Source organism: Bos indicus x Bos taurus, chromosome 8 (genome assembly GCF_003369695.1).
Source record: "Bos indicus x Bos taurus breed Angus x Brahman F1 hybrid chromosome 8, Bos_hybrid_MaternalHap_v2.0, whole genome shotgun sequence".
Classification (NCBI taxonomy): Eukaryota; Metazoa; Chordata; class Mammalia; order Artiodactyla; family Bovidae; genus Bos; species Bos indicus x Bos taurus.
Genome location: NC_040083.1, coordinates 83,990,155 through 84,009,511, shown reverse-complemented (window position 1 = coordinate 84,009,511; position 19,357 = coordinate 83,990,155). Strand labels below are relative to the sequence as shown.

The following is a 19,357-nucleotide window of genomic DNA, read 5'->3' as shown; positions in this document are numbered from 1 at the left end:
TGATGCCTTCAAAACTGTGGTACTGGAGAAGACTCCTGAGAGTCCCTTGGACAGCAAGGAGATCAAACCAGTCAATCTTACAGGAAATCAACCCTGAATACTCATCAGAAAGACTAATGCTGAAGCTGAAGCTGCAGTATTTTGGTCACCTGATGCAAACAGCCGACTCACTGGAAATATCCCTGATACTGGGAAAGACTGAGGGCAGAAGGAGAAGAGGGCATCAGAGGATGAGATGGCTGGATGGCATCACCGATGCAATGGACATGAACTTGGGCAAACTTCAGAAGATGGTAAGGGATAGGGAGGCCTGGCGTGCTGCAGTCCATGGGGTTGCAGAGAGTTGGACATGACTGGGGACTGAACAATAACAACAAATGAATGAATGCCAATAAAACTATACACATTGGTCAGAACTTTTCAAGGAAAAAAAAGTTATAATCCACAAAATAATTTTATGTAGTACAAAGTACCAAACTGTGTATACCATAGTAAACTATGAACCTCTAAGATTCTCTAAATCTATTCAACATCTATTCAGTTCACTTCTCAACATCCTGTTAAACCTGCCACACAACAGAAAACAAATCAATATCTGCTATTTCATTATTAGATTTTTCCAAAGAATTTAAAGTCATAAAATCAACCCAAATCAGAGAATATCACAACTAAATTTGAACTAATTCACATTCAAGTAAAAATGTAAGTATTCACATCTTAGTTTATTCAAGCTTTAATTCAAAAAACTCCAAAGCCAATTTTGAATAGAAAAGAAAACAAACCAGTATTCTTTCACTTTCTATTTTTTTTTTTTTACAAAATATTCATATCCACACTTACTGAAATTTCAGCTGAGAGGAGAAAGAAAGGTTACTTTGATTGCTAAAAGTACCAGTGATAAAATTAATCTTTAAAGATGTTCACCTAGTTATCTAGATACCACTTCAACTTCAAAAAAAATAATATTAAGGTAATTAATACTATTTTCTTCATTCAGCAAACAAAAACATATTTTACTATCAAATCCCAAACTGTAACACTTATATTTAAAAAGCTGATTCTGACAGTTGAGTTTTTGTTACATATAACAAAATAAAGGGGGAAGTGGGCCTCAAATGACTAAACTAAAAAATAATTTGTGCTACGAGTATTTATTACACAAGGTAAAAAATAACAGAAGTTTATGATAATCAGTGAAAGCAATCTGAGTACAGCAGTTACAAATATTTTAGTTCTCTAGTACAACACACTACATTTCACCCTGCAGAAAGAATGTTGGCAAAGATCTCTACCACATGGAAACTGCTTTTAAAGCTGTTGGGCCCTGAAATTCTACTCAACAGTTTGAAATCACTCCACAGCTTTTCTCATTCACCCTCCCACTTGGGGCTAATGCAAGCCATGACCATCTATTGAGGAAAACCACAAAAAACTTCAAAACAGCTACAACGGTAGGCTCTTTTCTCACATATTATTTTAAATATTGTTTGTTAAAATGTGACATATAACAATCTTAGTAAATATAAAGGCAATCTTAAATCTTTTTAAGTCTCAGTTACCTCGGATAACTATTTTTTAACAAGCACTTAAGTATATCACCGCATAACTTGAATGTCCATGCAGGCAAGAACAGCGTGCTGCAAAAGTCACAAAACCATGTTATGCTTAATTTCAACCACTGACTTTTTTGACAAACTAGTATCTAAAATGCAGCACCAGCAATTCTGAGTGATTCTGTCTGAAGTTACTTAAGAAAAAGCAGAAAATGTGTACCACCAGATAAAATCCAGTGGTGAGCCTAAAAGAATCTTTCCCATTTCATTCCCTTGAAATCTTTGATTAAAGTTCTATTATTTTTCTAGTCTGCAATACTATTTTTGCATTTTTCATACCTTAAATTTTAAAAGAAATGCTATTACCTAAAAATAATGATATCTATGGAAATTATGAAACTGAGGAATTTGAAATCATGGCTTTTTCAATATTCTGTATCACCTAAAAGTAAGTGTTAATGACTATTTTTCATAATGTTAAATTTAAAGTTTAAGTTTTAAAACTGTTCCTGGAACTTGTTTCTGCTCATACCAATACAAATCAGGAGTTCTTATAAAGTAGCAAAGCTGAAATATGATATTTTTAACTCACATGAGACAGGATCATGGGTCTTCATTTTAACTGTTTATATTACAGGTATTCTAAGAAGACTTCAATTGCATACCTTTGTTCAAGGTACCTAATTATTAAAAAACTGAAATTATCAACGTTGCTTGGATTTTTGATAGAAAAAGAACTAAAAACATTTTCTGAAACTATTTTTCAGAATATCACTGATACATAAAAACTTTTAGCATCTAATTAAAGATCACAAAGGGTTAAATACTGTTCGCTGGCCCCTGCTGCGTATACCCTGCCAAAAAGTCCTCTAAGCTTTTAAATATTGCTTCGATGGTCTGCATTTTTATTTCCAGGGAAAAAGAGAGTATTGTCCCACAGTCAGCAGGCCACTAGCTTATTAGTTTTCAGTCACCTTAATTTCTATTAAAATGAAGACTCTGCAATCTACACTTCTCCTGTTCCTGTTTGTGCCTCTGATAAAGCCAGCACCACCATCTCAGCAGGATTCACGCATTATCTATGATTATGGAACAGATAATCTTGAAGAAACCTTTTTTAGCCAAGATTATGAGGATAAATACCTGGATGGAAAAAGTACTAAGGTATTTTATTTCTACTCTAAATTTAATTTATAAAATAGTCACCCATTTAAATGCATGTTTTTGTTTTTTTCTGAATGTGTCTGATAAGGTAAGAGGAAAGGAAAAGCACTTGAAATGATTCAAAACAATTCAAAATAACTGTCCCTAAATTATATTTTTAAAGTATGCATGCTTCCCAAATTAATAAATAGACTCTATGATAACCAAATAGTATCTGTAACAACCAAAACATAAAATTTAAGGAAAGCTAAAATTTGAAATATAAAATTTAAGGAAAATTCAATTTAAAGATGATCTCTTATCAGCAGAGATTTACATTTAAGTCATGATACATAGTGCCTTTTATTTGCATATTAAAATAAAATAGGAGAAATGTGTATTAGGAGAAATAATGATGGATTACCAGCTTAAGGTTTATTATTTTAGGAAGAAGTAGTTCAAGTACATAAATAGAAGAGTACTGGTTATTTTGTATCTACAGGATTTCATAATAATTCACGTATGTCAACTACACAGTATCAAAAAATTAAAACTACTAATATGCAGCATGATTTTCAATCAATTTCAACAACTTAGGCTCTATCATTTTACCAAGTAACTGTCACTGTCATTGTCTACAGAGATGACTTTCCTACCACATTTTTCATATTCTGCTTGCACAGGGACTAAGTAATTACTTGTGGTTTTACTGGAACACAGAAATGAATACTGGACAAAGAAAAAGTTAATACAGCACATAAGGATCTGCTGCCTGCCTAGAGTGTGTCTGTACGTGTCTCTCTCAGACACACACGCAAAATGGAAAATAAGAGATGCAGCCAAATACTTAACAATGTTGATTCCTTCAAAAGTTCTCTACTATAAATAAGATGATAAGTATTTTAAGAGTGAACAGTTATAATAGATTCTTTTTTTTCAGTACAGATGAGCAAATGTTAATACTACAATTTCTTTCAATGAAGTTGGCTAATATCCTAGTATTATTATTATCATATATGTATATATTAATAATATATGTATAAATAGTCATGCTTCCCAGGTGCTTAGAAAAAAAAAAAAGGCCTATTATAACAAGCTGTCGGCTCACATGGCTGATTTCAATCTTATCAATCAGTTTAAAGAATACTTTCAAAATCTCCTGGCCCCTAAAAAGTAGTAAGTAAAAAAGTTCTCTGCTTCTTCTCTTTACATTGCTTTAGGAGTCTCTCTAAACACAGGGACCAAGATATTTGTGAAGTGGAGCAGAATTCAACAGCACTTAATAGACAAATGGAGAGTGGAAGGACTGTTCAACCAGAACATTTATGGGAGAATGCTGTCTGTAATCCCTGTTTTACAATCCAAATTGTAAATAATACCAAAATTACCAAATTGTAAATAATTGTAAATAAACGTTTATTTTTCCAATAGGAAAAAGAAACTATGATAATAGTACCCGATGAGAAAAGTTTTCAATTACAAAAAGATGAGAATATAACGCCATTACCCCCCAAGAAAGAAAATGATGGTAAGTATGAATACTCTATTATCCTATTTTTAAAAGGAGCTTTAAAAAGTAGCTCACAATGGAACTTTATCTGCTATAGTTCAAAACTGCATCAGGATACAGTAAATCCAAACAGTGGAATTTTATCTCCAATGATAAAGTCAAACAGGTATATTGTGAATTTTCACCATTTGCCATTCCACATTATGAGTGAAAAACATGGAATAGGAACATTCAAGAACAACCAAAGTTCAGTTTGGGTTTAGCCTCTGTAAAGTGTGTGCTTCTATCTATATAAAATCAATTCAAGAAATACTTGTTAAATTCCAATTAGTTGCAAATCCCTGGTGGCTCAGCTGGTAAAGAATCTGCCTGCAATGTAGGAGACATGGGTTCAATCCCTGGGTTGGGAAGATCCCCTGGAGAAGGGACTGGCTACCCAGTCCAGTATTCTGGCCTGGAGGATTCCATGGATTGTATAGCCCATGGGGTCCCAAAGAGTTGGACACAACTGAGCGACTTTCACTTTCACTTTCACATGTAGTCTGAGGATAAAATAAATAAAATATTATTTTTGCTTTTAAGAAATTCACAAGAGAAATGGTTATATATGTAATTATAATGTATGTTTCAATTAAAACAATAGAAAACTTATAACAAATTACAAAGTACTACTTATTAGTTTCTATTTGGTTTATTATTGCTCTCTCACAGACCATTATTTCATGTGACAATATGAAAAAAAAACCACACACTAATTTCTATAGTGCTACGATAAAATTAAAATGAAACAAAACAGAAAATATATCTCAAGAAATTTGAAAAGCATCATAGTGAAAATAGACTAGAAGAAATTAAAAGACATTTCTTGCTCGTGGATAGGATGATCTAATATTACAAAGATGATAGTTCTCCCTAAATCTGTAACAATAAACTTCTTTAAAGTGTTGGGTAAGGTTGATCCTCAAGTTCAGATGGAAAATCAGATCTGCATGAAATCACCTATCAGAACATACTTTAAAGCCTCCATACTTAAAATAAGTATAATACTGGTGCATGAATGAATGTCCACAGACAGAAAGAAATACATATAGAAATTTAGTAAATAACAAAGGGACCATCTTTAATCACTGAAGCAAAGATGATGTTTTTATTTTTAAAAAATATTTATTTATTTATGTATGGCTGCTCTGGGTCTTCATTGCTGTCCGTGAGTTTTCTCTAGTTGCAGATGGGGCTACCCTTTGCTGCAGTGCACAGGCTCTAGGTGCTCAGGCTTCGATAGGTGTAGCATGTGGGCTCAGTACCTGTGGCTCAGGAGCTTAGTTGCTCTGGGCCATGTGGCATCATCCCAGACCAGGGATTGAACCCATGTCCCCTGCATTGGCAGATGGATTCTTAACCACTGGACCACCAGGGAAGTCCCAAAGATGATGTTTTTAAAAACTGAGTCTGGGACAACCTTGAAAAGGGATACAATTATATCCCTCTTATACAGAAAAATAAACTTCAAATAAATTAGGGTCTAAATGTAAAAAGTGAAACCATTTAAATAGTAGAAGATTACCTGACTGTGGGATGTCTCAAAATCCAGAGATGATAATAGAAAAGACCAGTAAGTTTGACTCCATAAATAAAAAACATTTGCATGGCAAAAATCATCATAAATGAAGCTGAAGACAGCTTAAAACTGAGAAAAATATTTTCAATATACACCACTGTAAAGAGTTAATATCTCTAATTTATAAAGAACAAGTAAAAATCCAGGAAAAAGAAACTGATAAAAAATCCATGAGTAAAATGCGCAAAAGGTATGAACAGACAATTCACAAAATGCCATAAAAATGACCCTTACACACACAAAAGGTGTTCAATCTCACATGGAAATTTAAATTGAGATAAAATTTTTTAACCTATCTGACACAAGTGTGACAATATATTAATATATTCCACTGGCAAAACCTGTGTGGTATCAGACACTGACATATGTTGCTGATAGTAATGCAAATTGGTAGAACAGAGAGGAATTTGGTAATATTTGATGAAACCTAATATGCATTTACTTTGTGACTTAGCAACTGACCTCTAGGAATTTATCCTAAAGATATACCTTCAAAAGTAAGAAAATACATATGCAAAATCTCTGAAGGATTGCTTGCAACAGCAAAATATTGGAAACAATCGAATTATCCATAAATTGAAGAGTGGTTGAATAAAGTATGGTACATCTACCTACGGAATGCTATGCAGTGGTAAAAATGAATGAGGAAGATTTCTATAACAAATATGGATTGATTTCTAGAAGAGAGTATGTGAAAAAAACCAAAGTGCAAAAGAGTATCTACAGTATGCTGTATCTTCTCAAAATGAAAGGGATATAAGAGAAGATACACTTGTGTGAAAGAAATTCAAGAAGGGCAATTAAGCTGAGACTAGTTACCTATGGGTTACAGATGGACTAGGGGTGGAAGGAGGGGGAGACAGGAACTATAGGTACAGGGAAAAGGTGGCAGAACTTCTCTGAGCACACTTTTTGTGCATATCTGATTTTAGAACATTATATTCACATAAGCAAATAAATATAGTACATTCATAAATAAAATCAACAAGGATAAGATAAAAAGAACCCAAACTGACAAACAAACAGAAAAATACAAACTTAATTGTATTTCAAATGAATAACATAACACATCACAGGAAGGGAAATCTAACTGAAGTAACTCAGTATTTTGATGTATACTTTCAGTAGACAAATACTAAAATTCCAATGAGTAGGTTTGTTTTCCATAGTGTTATAGGTTAACAATAATGAAACTACTTAATGTGTGTTCTAGGATTGAGTAAAGTAAATACAAAGTGGATCAGGAGAGTCAGGTCTCTCATAATCAGAGAAGGGTGTTAAAAGATATGGTCAGGGGGAAGGCTAGAAGGAACACTATGGAAATGGAGTGGAATGGACTGGAATGAAAGGTATCAGCATCAACTCCTGGTTTGTATACAGATATACAGAAAAAGATATAAACATGTTTGCTTCCCTGTATGAGTGTGTATGTGCATATACGCATATGATATGTTTATGGTTTTATATGAGCATATGGTACATATATATTATATATGTTTACATGTGTGTCCATGTGTAGTGTGTCCATGTATAAAAACATATACATGTGTATGTATGTATTATACATGCTGCTGCTAAGTTGCTTCAGTCATGTCCCACTCTGTGTGACCCCACAGATGGCAGCCCACCAGGCTCCTCTGTCCCTGGGATTCTCCAGGCAAGAATACTGGAGTGGGTTGCCATTTCCTTCCCCAGTGCACGCATGCATGCTAAGTCGCTTCAGTCGTGTCCGACTCTGTGCAACCCTATGGACAGCAGCCCACCAGGCTCCTCTGTCCACGGGATTCTCTAGGCAAGAATACTAGAGTGGGTTGCCATTTCCTTATCTGTATTATATATGAAAAGAGAGCAAAATAAAAATAAATATATTTCCCAGTCCTCTTTGCTGAAAGATCCTAGGAACAATGAGATCCCAGTAGCAATGAGATCCCAGTAGCAATGAGCACATGCACACCCAAATCTTGGTTTCTAAATACCATTCTCCACTGAAATGGACCAGTACTTCTTAAAGTAATAGCTGATTTCAGACCTGGGGCAGGGAAAGGGCAAGGATTGGTATGGGACATCTCAGCATGCCAGAAAATAAGTAAGCTCTCAAAGAATAGTAGAGACATTTAATTTTTTAATCAAAATATAAAAAAATATATATGTATAAATGTATGACAGATGTATAAGATTTATTCACTAAAATCCAGACAATAATGGTGAGAGATATTTAAAAAGACCTAAATATATAGATAGAGATACATTGTATTCAAGGACCAGAAAACTCAGTATCATTAAAATGTCTATTTTCCCAAATTCATCTGTAGATTCAATGCAGTCCCAATTAAAATTCTATCAGGCTTTAAGTAATTAACAAGCTGAGTTTAAAATTTATATAAAAATGAAAAGAACCTAGAAGAAACATAACATTAAAGAAGAATAAATTTGGAGAATTTACACTAATATCAAGACTTACTATACAACTTTTAAAAGAAAACAGGATAAAAACTTGGTGGTTGGCAAAGATTTCTTAAACACAGCACAAAAAGCATGAACTATAAGGGAATCAATTATTATTCATTAAAATAAAAAATGTTTGCTCTTTAAGAGACATTGATTAGAAAATTAAAAAAAAAAAGCCAGAAACTGGAGAAAACATTTTCTCCAAAACATATTCTGACAAATGACTTATATCTATATAATATATATAATTCAAAACTAATAATGCAAAACCCGTTTAAAAAGCAGGCAAAAGACATGAGTAGACACTTCACCACACACACAAAAACATGTGGATGGCAAATAAGTATATAAAAAGATGCTCAGCACATTAGTCATTAGGAAAATGTAAATTCAAACATGAGATACCACAACACATCTTACTTGAAAGGCTAAAATCAAAAAGTCCAACCACACATACCAAATGTTGGAAAGAATGCGGAGCAATTGGAACTTATACGCACTGCTAACGAGAATTTAAAATGGCACAATGACTTTGGAAAACAGTTTAGTAGGACTTTTTCCAAAACGTAAAATATATATGTATAATAAGACACAGCCATTCTATGCTTAGGTATTTATAGAAGAGAAATGAAAGCGATAAGTCCATACATTGTTCATAGCAGCTCTCTTTGAAATAGCTGCAAACTGGAAACAACCAAAATATATGTAAGAGATGACTGTATAAACTGTGTCTACTGACAGAATGGAATAAATTGGACTGAACTCAATAATAAATAGAAATGAATTACTGATAATGCAAAAATAGATGACCCTCAAAATAATTATGCAGAGTTAAAGAAGCCAGACAAAAGAGTATATACTGCATAATATATTAAGTTTCTGGTCCTTAATATATTCATAATATTAACATATTAAGATAATGACAGAAAGGATATTAGTGGTTACTGTGAGGGAGAGATAATTACCAAAGAGCATGAGGAAACTTTTGGAGTGATGGATATGTTAATTATCTTGATTGTGGTGATGGACATCCAACTTATAAATCTTACAAGTTAAATATGTGCAACTTATTGTATAACATTGAATCACAAAAAGGCTATGGGATGATAAAACAGAGTTTAGGAGTTCTCGTCGACTAATCTGGGACAATCTGATTATCAAAATAAATATGACAGTAACATATGACCCATGGGATAAGGAATTCATAAGTTCATACCGACAAAAATAAATAAGGAGGGAACATTCCACCTCATATCAGAATGTGAACTAACAAATATAGAAGAAATGATGGAGTCAGAAAAATTATTATTTGGCAACTATCCCAGTGATAAATGATTCAAGTAAGACTCATCAATAGATGAAAACTAGAGTTTTAAAACATGAAAGTTTGATAACAAACCTGATGTTTAGAATCTCAAAGTACTTCTCTAGAAGGTACACACTCATTACAAAGCGAAAAACAGTAATTTTACAGGGTGAGAACCATGGCAGACACCAACTGAACCAAGTTACCCAAGACAGCATTGTAAGGAATGAGACAGATACATGACACAGAGGATGAAACATTATTTCTGTAGTATTCCTGCCAAAAATGAGGAACCTTTTTTATAAACCCCAGTTGAAAGACATTCTGCAAAATAAATGCCCTGAAAATAAATTTTTAAAAAATTCAAAAATTTCCAAAACAGTAAAAAGATATAAAAAACAAAGACTAAGGAACTCTTCTAGGATGAAGGCATGACAAGTAAGTGCAATAAATGATACAGGCCTCTAATTAAAATAAATAAATTTAAATTAAAAAAAATGATGCAGGGTGCAATGGGATTCTAAAAGTGCTCACAATGACTCCAAATTTTTGTTGCTGTTGTTGTTGCTGGAAATGACTTTTACTTGAATCTAAGTTTAAGGGAGATTGGAGGAGATTATTACGAAGCTAAAATTCAACATTCTCTATGATTCCAAGTTCATACTTTCACTAATTAGTTTCATTGGAAGGACTGATGCTGAGGCTGAACCTCTAATACTTTGGCCACCTAATGCGAAGAGTTGACTCACTGGAAAAGATTTTCATGCAGGGAAAAATTGAAGGCAAAAGGAGAAGGGGGTGGCAGAGGATGAGATGGTTAGATAGGATCACCAACTCAATGGACATGAATTTGAGCAAACTACGGGAGCCAGTGAAGGAGATGGGAGCCTGGTGTGCTGCAGTGCATGGGGTTGCAAAGAGGAGGACATGACTTAGCAACTGAACAACAAACTCATTAGAAATGTGTTTGCACTACCCCAAGTGATAAATCAAGCTTGTGCTTACCTTAAGTCCAGCTTTATGATTTTTTGATATGCAAATGAAGAAATGTAACTGTCAATCAATTCAGCAATTAAATAAATGATCATTGCCAAAACAGACAGGAGAATAAAAGAGATTGTGTATTACAGAATTTAAAATAAAATTATGCTGAGTTACCAGATACAATATAGATCACTAGCTAATATGGCCATAACATCTTTCCTGTTATCATCTATAATTGTGTAAAGTATCTTTTCAAATTAGTAATAACATTCATGATAGCAAGAATTTTAATACTAGAGGTCAGATATTTTTAAATTATTGATTTTTATGATTTTGTTTCCCAATTCAGAAATGCCCACATGCCTGCTATGTGTTTGTTTAAGTGGCTCTGTATACTGTGAAGAAGTTGACATTGATGCTGTACCACCTTTGCCAAAGGAATCAGCCTATCTTTATGCACGATTCAACAAAATTAAAAAGCTGACCGCCAAAGATTTTGCAGACATACGTAAGCTAATTTTAAATAAAATATTAGTGTTAACTCATGTTAGTTATTTAACTCATATAAACACAAGTTTCTAGGTCACACGTAGGATAGTCACTGTTGGGTATTTTAAGTATCCTGCCAGGAGGGTGTTGCTATGAGCACCACACACAGCAACTACTTCTGCAGTCAAGTCCAAGTCCTGGATCACTCATTCCAGAAAAGTTTCCTATATTCCAATTTTGTCGAGGGCTTCTGAAGAAAATGATACCAAGAAATGCACACTGGCTCCACTACACACTGACGAGATTAACCATCCTGAATTCATGCTGTCACTGGTAGTTCCAACTGACTGAATGCAGTTGTTTCTCATTATTTGTGGATTTTATGTTTTCAAACTCACCTACTTTATAAATTTATTTGTAACCCCAAAATAAATACTTCTGGCACTTTCAGGGTTATTCACAGGCACATGCCTGTGGCAAAAAATTTGAGTCATCCAGGTGAGGTAGAACAAGATGCTTTTTTTGTCTTTTATTTCAGCGTTAAACAAGTACCTCGTTTACAGTCTACTTAGTGCAATATTTTTCACTTTTCATTTTTTGGCTTTTTTTTTTTTGCTGTTTGAAACACTCCCTAAATATAGTGTTGAAGTGCTGTATATTATTTCTAACTGCAAGAAGGCTGTGATGTGCCTTCCAGAGAAAATACGTGTTAAGTAGTCTTCATTTAAGTGAGTTACAGTGAGTTACAGTGCTTAAGATGCCTTTAAAAAAGAAACACACATACAATTTTCTGATTGGCTGATGAAAATGTGTGATGAAAGGCTCGAATCCGTATATTCCCTAGGAGCAATGGTTCCATATTCACTAATTCAGCATTTGTGTCGACTTTACAGATGACTACCTTAAATAGTGAGAAGTGACCATATCTCCTTATCATCCCAGACAGAACAAAAGTGATGCATACATACACACATATTGAATTTCTCTCTCAGTATGTACCACATTAACAAAATAGGGAACATTTTTGCCTTTGTTGTTTTTAAGCAATAAGGCATGGAGAGATTAAGATAATATACCCACAATCACAGGGGCTTCCCTGGTGGCTAAGATGGTAAAGTATCTGCCTGCAATGCAGGAGGACCTGAGTTCAATCTCTGGGTCAGGAAGATCCCCTGGAGAAGGGAATGGCAACCCATTCCAGTATTCTTGCCTGGACAGGATGCCAGGGACAGAGGAGAGGAACCTGGTGGGCTACAGTTTATAGAGTTGCAAAGAGTCAGACACAACTGAGCAACTAATGCAAACAAAACAAACCCATAATCACAACACAACAGGATGGCAAGAAATTCACAAATATTTACATGATTCTATTCAATCAAACATAATGCTTGCCTTCCATAATTTGCAACAAAGAATTTCTTTCATATTACTTGAGCATACTCAGAATTCAAACAAAAAAGGATGGACGGACTCTATTAACTTAAAGTTCCCTTCCAAACCTGAAATTCTAGAACTCCAGTGAGAAATGCCATCAGTGTCAAGCACTGAGTACATGCTGAGTATTCATTCAATAAAACTTACTGAGCTATTAATTGTACATGTTCTGCAAAGCACTAAACATAAAAGAAATTTGAATTACCTGTTAAATAAATGCTTTTCCTCAGTCCACACAATTAAGAATTTAACTTCATGTATTAAAAAAATTTTTTTCTGTATTGTTTGTATATTTTTCCTTCAAGCTAACTTAAGACGACTTGATTTTACGGGAAATTTGATTGAAGACATAGAAGACGGTACTTTTTCAAAACTTTCTCTGTTAGAAGAACTTACACTAGCTGAAAATCAACTACTGAAGCTTCCAGTTCTCCCTCCCAAGCTTACTTTATTTAATGCAAAATATAACAAAATCAAGAGTAGAGGAATCAAAGCAAATACATTCAAAGTAAGTATTTTATAGTATGACTGAGCACAATATAATATCATTGTTATACAGCCAATAATAACATGATAAAAGAAGAAGAAACTATAGCCTAGAATTTTGTTTTAAAACTATTACATAATAAATAGTGATATTATTAGGCTTATTCAAGTCTAGCTTATGCCTGTACCTCACTTAAAATAACTTTATTTGGTTTCATGGGACTACCTGGTGTCACATCTTTTTCCTTTGTTCACACAGCAAATATTTATTTATATAGACAAAGACTCATGGTACCAAGAGTCTCCAAAACCTCAAAATGGAAGTTTTCCTGTGTTTCTTCTTCCCTACAGTATTAGTAATTCATAAACACCAGAAAAATCATGCTGTAAAGACTGAATTTTATTTTTAATACTTGAAAGTATTAGCCCATAGAATTCTGTAGGGAAATATTCTTTTGAATTCCATGATGGCACCTAATACAAAATTCTGTATGTAGTAAAAATTAAATATATTTCTTAATTTAATCATTCAAGAAAATAAATGCTCAGGAAAAAGGGAAGGTGATTTACTTTGATTTAGGTAGCCAGGTTGTCTCAAAATGCAGTCTACAGAGAAGTAATCACCTCAGCCCAGGACTTCCATAGATCTGAAGTACTCATTCCCAGTCCTGGAAGAAACCCCAGATAAAAGGTTGAGATAATCATGCTACTGGTTAGCAACAGAAGACCTTGCTCAAAATACAGGATTGTAGCTCCTTTTGACAATTTCTAACAGTTCCTCAGAAGTTAAGGAACTCTTAGGGGACTTTCAGAAACTGGCCTTACTTTAAAAACAAACAAAAAAATGCTTGTAATTTGAACATACACAATTTGAGGAGGTAAACCTTTGAATAACTGGTATGTTAAAGACCTACAGGAGCCGGTCAACATTTACAAAAGAAGTATTTGACTATTTTACGCATTTATTACAGAAGGGATTAATGACAAATTGGCATCAAAATGATAAAGTCAGCTATTTTCTAGTTTTGCTTAATGGCCAAGGCTGCAAAAGCCACGTAAAATCAAGTCACTCTAATCCATGTAAAGAGGTCCACTGGGGAAGACAGGAGCTTGATTCTTATATAATGGGTCGTAGGATGCTTAAGAGGGCTTCCTAGGTGGTACAGTGGTAAAGAATCTATCCACCAAAGCAGGAGACTTGGGTTGGATCCCTGGTTCAGGAAGATCTCCTGGTGTAAGAAATGGCAACTCACTCCACTGTTCTTGCCTGGAAAATCCCATGGACAGAGGAGCCTGGTGGGTTCCATGGGTCACACAGAGTTGGACATTACTGAGTGACTAAGCACACATGTAGGATGCTTAAGAAAGGATTAAAATAACAACAAATTAATTCTAAAAAAAAAAAAAAATAGAATCCAAATTCTGCCATAGGATGTATATCAAAAGTAAGGTAAAACATTACTGTCAGGGGAAACTATATCTTGAAACTACAGAATTATACACAATAATGGGTTATTGATTATGGAGAGTAATCTAATGTAGACCCCTTAGCAGGGTAAAAAGAAAAATCATACCCAGCCACGTATTTAATACATTGCTTTGGAAGATATCTTACTAACAAGCACACACATCTCTTAGGAATATTCATTCTACTATAAGTTAGTGGAGCTGAAATGGAAAGTTCTGGAGATTCAAGAGAGGTTATAGCAGTACCAGGATCCAAATACAATCCTGCATAAGCATTAATATCATCACCTATTCCAAAGACAAATTTAAAGAGCCCCAGAAATTGACATGAGGGCTGAGGCTGGCTATGACTGGGTATTCAGATGTGAGGTGAGTAGACAGACATGGGGATGCATTAGGGTTCTATTGCCCTTTGTAAAGGACTGAAATACACTACTTGTAAAACCAAAACAGCAAACTAAAAATCCCACCAAATCAAAAACTACCATACCAATGATTAATAGTATTGATACATGACTATATCTATGTATTTTATACATATGTATATTTATATATATGTGTATATAGCTTGAGTCGTGAAAAAACGCACTGATCTCAGGTATCAACTCAAGCAAAAGCACCTTTTTCTTACAGAAACTGCATAACCTCTCCTTCCTCTACTTGGATCACAATGCTTTGGAATCTGTGCCTCTTAATTTACCAGAAAGTCTGCGTGTAATTCATCTTCAGGTATGATTGCTCCTTTCACAGTATCAGACTTTAATTCAAATTACTATGGGTCAATCTTACAATTCATTAGGAAATTCACTTACTTATATGTAAATGTTGCCCATCAAAAGCATTAATATTTAGTCAAATGCTCTCTCTTGCCCAGAAGCCACAGTTCTATTCAGAGCAAATCCAAAGGATCAGTAACACCAGGTATGAGGTCTGCTCTTACAGGATGGCTTGTCTCCAGGTGTGTACCTGGCATCTCCTAGTTAATCTGACATGTGGATTTGAAGTTAGGGGACACCAAGACGTGGTTTATGTTTCTTTCTCCAAATAGCAGTAAACACTTGCTTTTGGAGACTTCCCAGCTGACTTTATTGTCCAACATCAAGGGTAATAGAAAAGTGAAGAGGCAATAAAAAGAGACTAAAAGTAATCTTTCACCATCACAAGAATTCTCATTTGTTCTTTTTACTTCTTTAAAGTACATTTAAGGACACAGTACCCATTTTGAGTTGACACTATACAACAGGATACATTTTCCAGCTAGTACAATCTTATTTGTACTCAGAAATTTGTTACATACATGAGTTTTATTCTTAGAAAAAGCAAGTAGTTTGTTCTTTCAAAGTAATACTGTAGACATTAAAAAGGGAGACTCAGATTGCTCAGACAGGGTTTTTTATTACCATGAAGATAGATATACAGTATGTACCATATTTTAAAAATCACTTTTTATCGACAGATAAAATATTCTGCCAGACCTCATTACATAGCATACAAAAGGATGATTTGGAGTTTATAAATGATTTTTCCCTTTTGTTTTCCAGTTTAACAACATAACTTCAATTACAGATGATACATTCTGCAAGGCTAATGACACCAGTTATATTCGGGACCGCATTGAAGAGATACGCTTGGAGGGCAACCCCGTCATCCTGGGAAAACATCCCAACAGTTTTATCTGCTTAAAAAGATTGCCTATAGGGTCATACATTTAACCACTATCAATGCAGCATAGCTAAAGTACACACATACTTATAATCTGTCTCAACAATGTCTAAAGGAGCATAAATATTTAATATTAATTTTGCATCTGACTATTGAAGGAACTTATGCTTTAAGCAAGAATGTTAAAAAAAAAGTCTTATATATAACAACAAGTAAAAAGTAAGATTGAATCTCTAAGTTCAAAACAGAAATGTGAAAATATTTGAACAGAATTACAAAATCCCTGTAGTTCGTAATAGAGTAACACTTAAAAGGTACGTTTTTATATAAATACCCAAAATTAAGAAGTGTTACAAAGTTAAAAGATAAGTCCAAGAAACTTTCAACTGTCTTTCCTGGCTTCCACTGGATCCCTAAAGCTTTTAAGGCATATGTTCCAAAGACTTTGAAAAGCTGAATATTTCTAAGGATCTCTCACTTTTCTTTCTTTTATGATTTATACATTATTCATTATGAAGTAGGAACTCTGTTTTCTTTCTTTTAAGGCAGCTACTATATTTTTACTTAGCCTGAGAAATAGGGTATAGTCTTATACCTAAGCAAAACTTTCCAAATAAAGCATAATTTTACTCTCTTGACAAAGAGCTAATATAGTAATGTTCAATTATTCTGTTTTGTGGTTACACAATTAAAAGCTTTAGTAAAGTAGTACGAAAATTTATTTAATCTAAATAATCAACATTCTAAGTCCACCACAAAACATTTTAGGAAGCTAGGCACATCAAAATCAGTATGCTTATTAAAAAAACTGAAAGTCCACTCTGTTTCTCAGAATATAGCCATAAAGTTCTCCACTGTAAAGTCTTTCAGTTATGACATACCTACAAAATATTTTTTATACTATAGGAATGAATCTTATCAATAAATTTATCCAAATATAAAATATGAAAACTAAGCAAATTCTGTGGCATTACTATTGCACACCACCTTCCCAACCACCCATACACATTCATGTTCATGAATATAGGCCATATATTCATAAGAAAGCATATCAGAAACATTTTCTAAAGATCCATGATTAACTAATATGTTTAAAGATAAGAATTAATCTCTAATCTAATGGTGATGATTTATAATGGCACTGCTGCAAGACTGAAATTCCTGAAATTACTTTCCTCTTGCCCAAATCCCATTCAAAATTCTTAACTTCCACACTTCTTTGGGGTTGCATATAAAATTATCACTGCTTTAGAAATAAAAGTCTGAAGGGCATATATAAAAATAACCAACATTGTTTCCAACATCAATTATAAATGAGAATCAAGTTGGTCTCTATCCTCTTTCCAGAACAAATATTATTGGTGTTTTTTCATTTCATGATAAAATAATAAAAGTAAAAATATGCTCATTTCCATTATCTTAAATAGATAATGCTTTATTTTTGACACTGATAATGAAAGAAACAGAAGATTAAAATTTTAAGTATTTTAACCTACAAACATTCCTGAAACTAAAGAAGATACGCATAAATAGAAGGACAGCTTGTGTTCATGAATGAAAGATGGAAAAGTTAGTATGTCAACACTATCCAAAACAATTCATAGATTCAAAATAATCCTTATCAAAATCTCAATGTAATATTTTGAAGAACTGGGAAAACCCACCAAAATTCATATGGAATCTCAAGGAATTCCAAATAGTCAAAAGAAATTTGAAAGAAAGAACAAGACTGGAGGATTCTACACTTCCTCATTTCAAAATTTAGCTACAACGCTACCGTAATTAAAAGTGTGATACTGGCATAAGGACAGACATATAGACCAATGGAATAGAATAGTGAGACCAGAAACAAAACTTCATGTACAATCAAATGATTTTTGAAAAAGGCATCAGATCAGATCAGATCAGTCGCTCAGTTGTGTCTGACTCTTTGCAACCCCATGAATCGCAGCACGCCAGGCCTCCCTGTCCATCACCAACTCCCGGAGTTCAGTGCATCAAGACCACTCAATTAGGAATAGACAGTCTCTTCAACAAGTGGTGCTAGGAAAACTGGATATTCACTTGTATAAGAATGAAGTTGGACTGCAGGCTTACAACATACACAAAAATTAACTCAAACTGAATTAAATACCTAAACTTAAGAGCTAATCTATAAAACTCCTACTAAAAATAAAGAGAAAATTCTGTATGACTCTGAATTTGGCAACAATTTCCTGGATATGACACCAAAAGCACAGGATAAAAAAGAAAAAAATAGATAAACTGGACTTCAAAATTAAAAATTTCTATACATCAAAGAACACTATCAAGAAAATGAAAAGACAATTCAGTGAATGGAAGAAAATATGTGCCAATCATATTTGATGAAGTAAATATATAAAAAAATATCTACAATTCAACAACAACAAAAAACCTGATGCAAAAAGGGACAAAGAACTTGAATAGACATTGCTCCAAAGAAGAAATACAAATGGACAATTAGCACATGAAAAGATACTCAAGGTCACTAATCATTAGGGAAGGAAATGCAAATCAAAGCCAGAAAGAGATAGAAATTCACACCCAACAGTTTGGCTACAAAAAACAAAAAAAAGTAAAAACAAAACAAAAACCCAGACAATAATGAATATTGGCAAGGATGTGAAGAAATTGGAAGCCTCATGCCCTGCTGTTGGGGATGTAAAGTGGTGCAAGCTGAAAGAAAGAATTACCATACAATCCAGCAATTCCACTCACAGGTATATATACTTAAAAGAATTAAAACTGAGACTTGAATAGATATTTGTACACCAATGACTTGAGAAGGACTATTTGCAATAGCCAAAAAGTGAAAACAATTAAGTGTCTATTAAAGATGAACGAATAAACAAAGTTTGGTAAGTGCATATAACAGAATAGTATCCAGGGCTAAAAAGGAATGAAATTCTGACACATGCTACAATATAAATAAATTCTGAGGACAGTATGTTAAGTGAAATAATCTGGCAAAAAGAACAAATTTGATGATTCTGCTTGAACAAGATACTTAGTCAAATTCACAGAAATGGAAAATAGAATGATGGTTCCCAGAAGCTGGGAGACAGAGGAATGACAAATTAAGTGTTTAATGGGGACAAGGTTTTCAGTTTGGGATGAATAAAACATTCTGTAGATAAACACTGGTGATGACTGCACAACCATGTGACTGTTTCTTTCCATTCTAACAACCTTGTCACCAGCAAAGACCAGCTCAAATAAGCACTTTATTTGCTACA

At 33.7% G+C, this 19,357-nt stretch overlaps 2 protein-coding genes across 4 annotated transcripts in view; one reads left to right on the top strand and one right to left on the bottom strand.

Moving 5' to 3' along the window:
- CENPP (centromere protein P) overlaps window positions 1-19,357 on the bottom strand; it is a 238,588-nt gene that overhangs the window by 153,972 nt on the left and 65,259 nt on the right. The gene's annotated exons all lie outside the window — the stretch shown is intronic.
- OGN (osteoglycin) lies at window positions 1,244-17,508 on the top strand. 3 transcript variants are annotated; one of them, XM_027550309.1, is made up of 7 exons: window positions 1,244-1,451; window positions 2,191-2,717; window positions 4,128-4,224; window positions 10,912-11,070; window positions 12,791-12,993; window positions 15,072-15,167; window positions 15,980-17,508. In XM_027550309.1, the coding sequence occupies exons 2-7, from the start codon at window positions 2,544-2,546 to the stop codon at window positions 16,148-16,150; spliced, it is 900 nt and encodes a 299-aa protein (XP_027406110.1). In that variant the 5' UTR covers window positions 1,244-1,451; window positions 2,191-2,543; the 3' UTR covers window positions 16,151-17,508. The 3 variants fall into 3 exon arrangements, with proteins under 3 accessions (XP_027406110.1, XP_027406112.1, XP_027406111.1); XM_027550310.1 differs by having other exon boundaries at window positions 1,344-1,451; window positions 2,469-2,717; window positions 15,980-17,051; XM_027550311.1 differs by lacking the exon at window positions 10,912-11,070 and having other exon boundaries at window positions 15,980-17,051.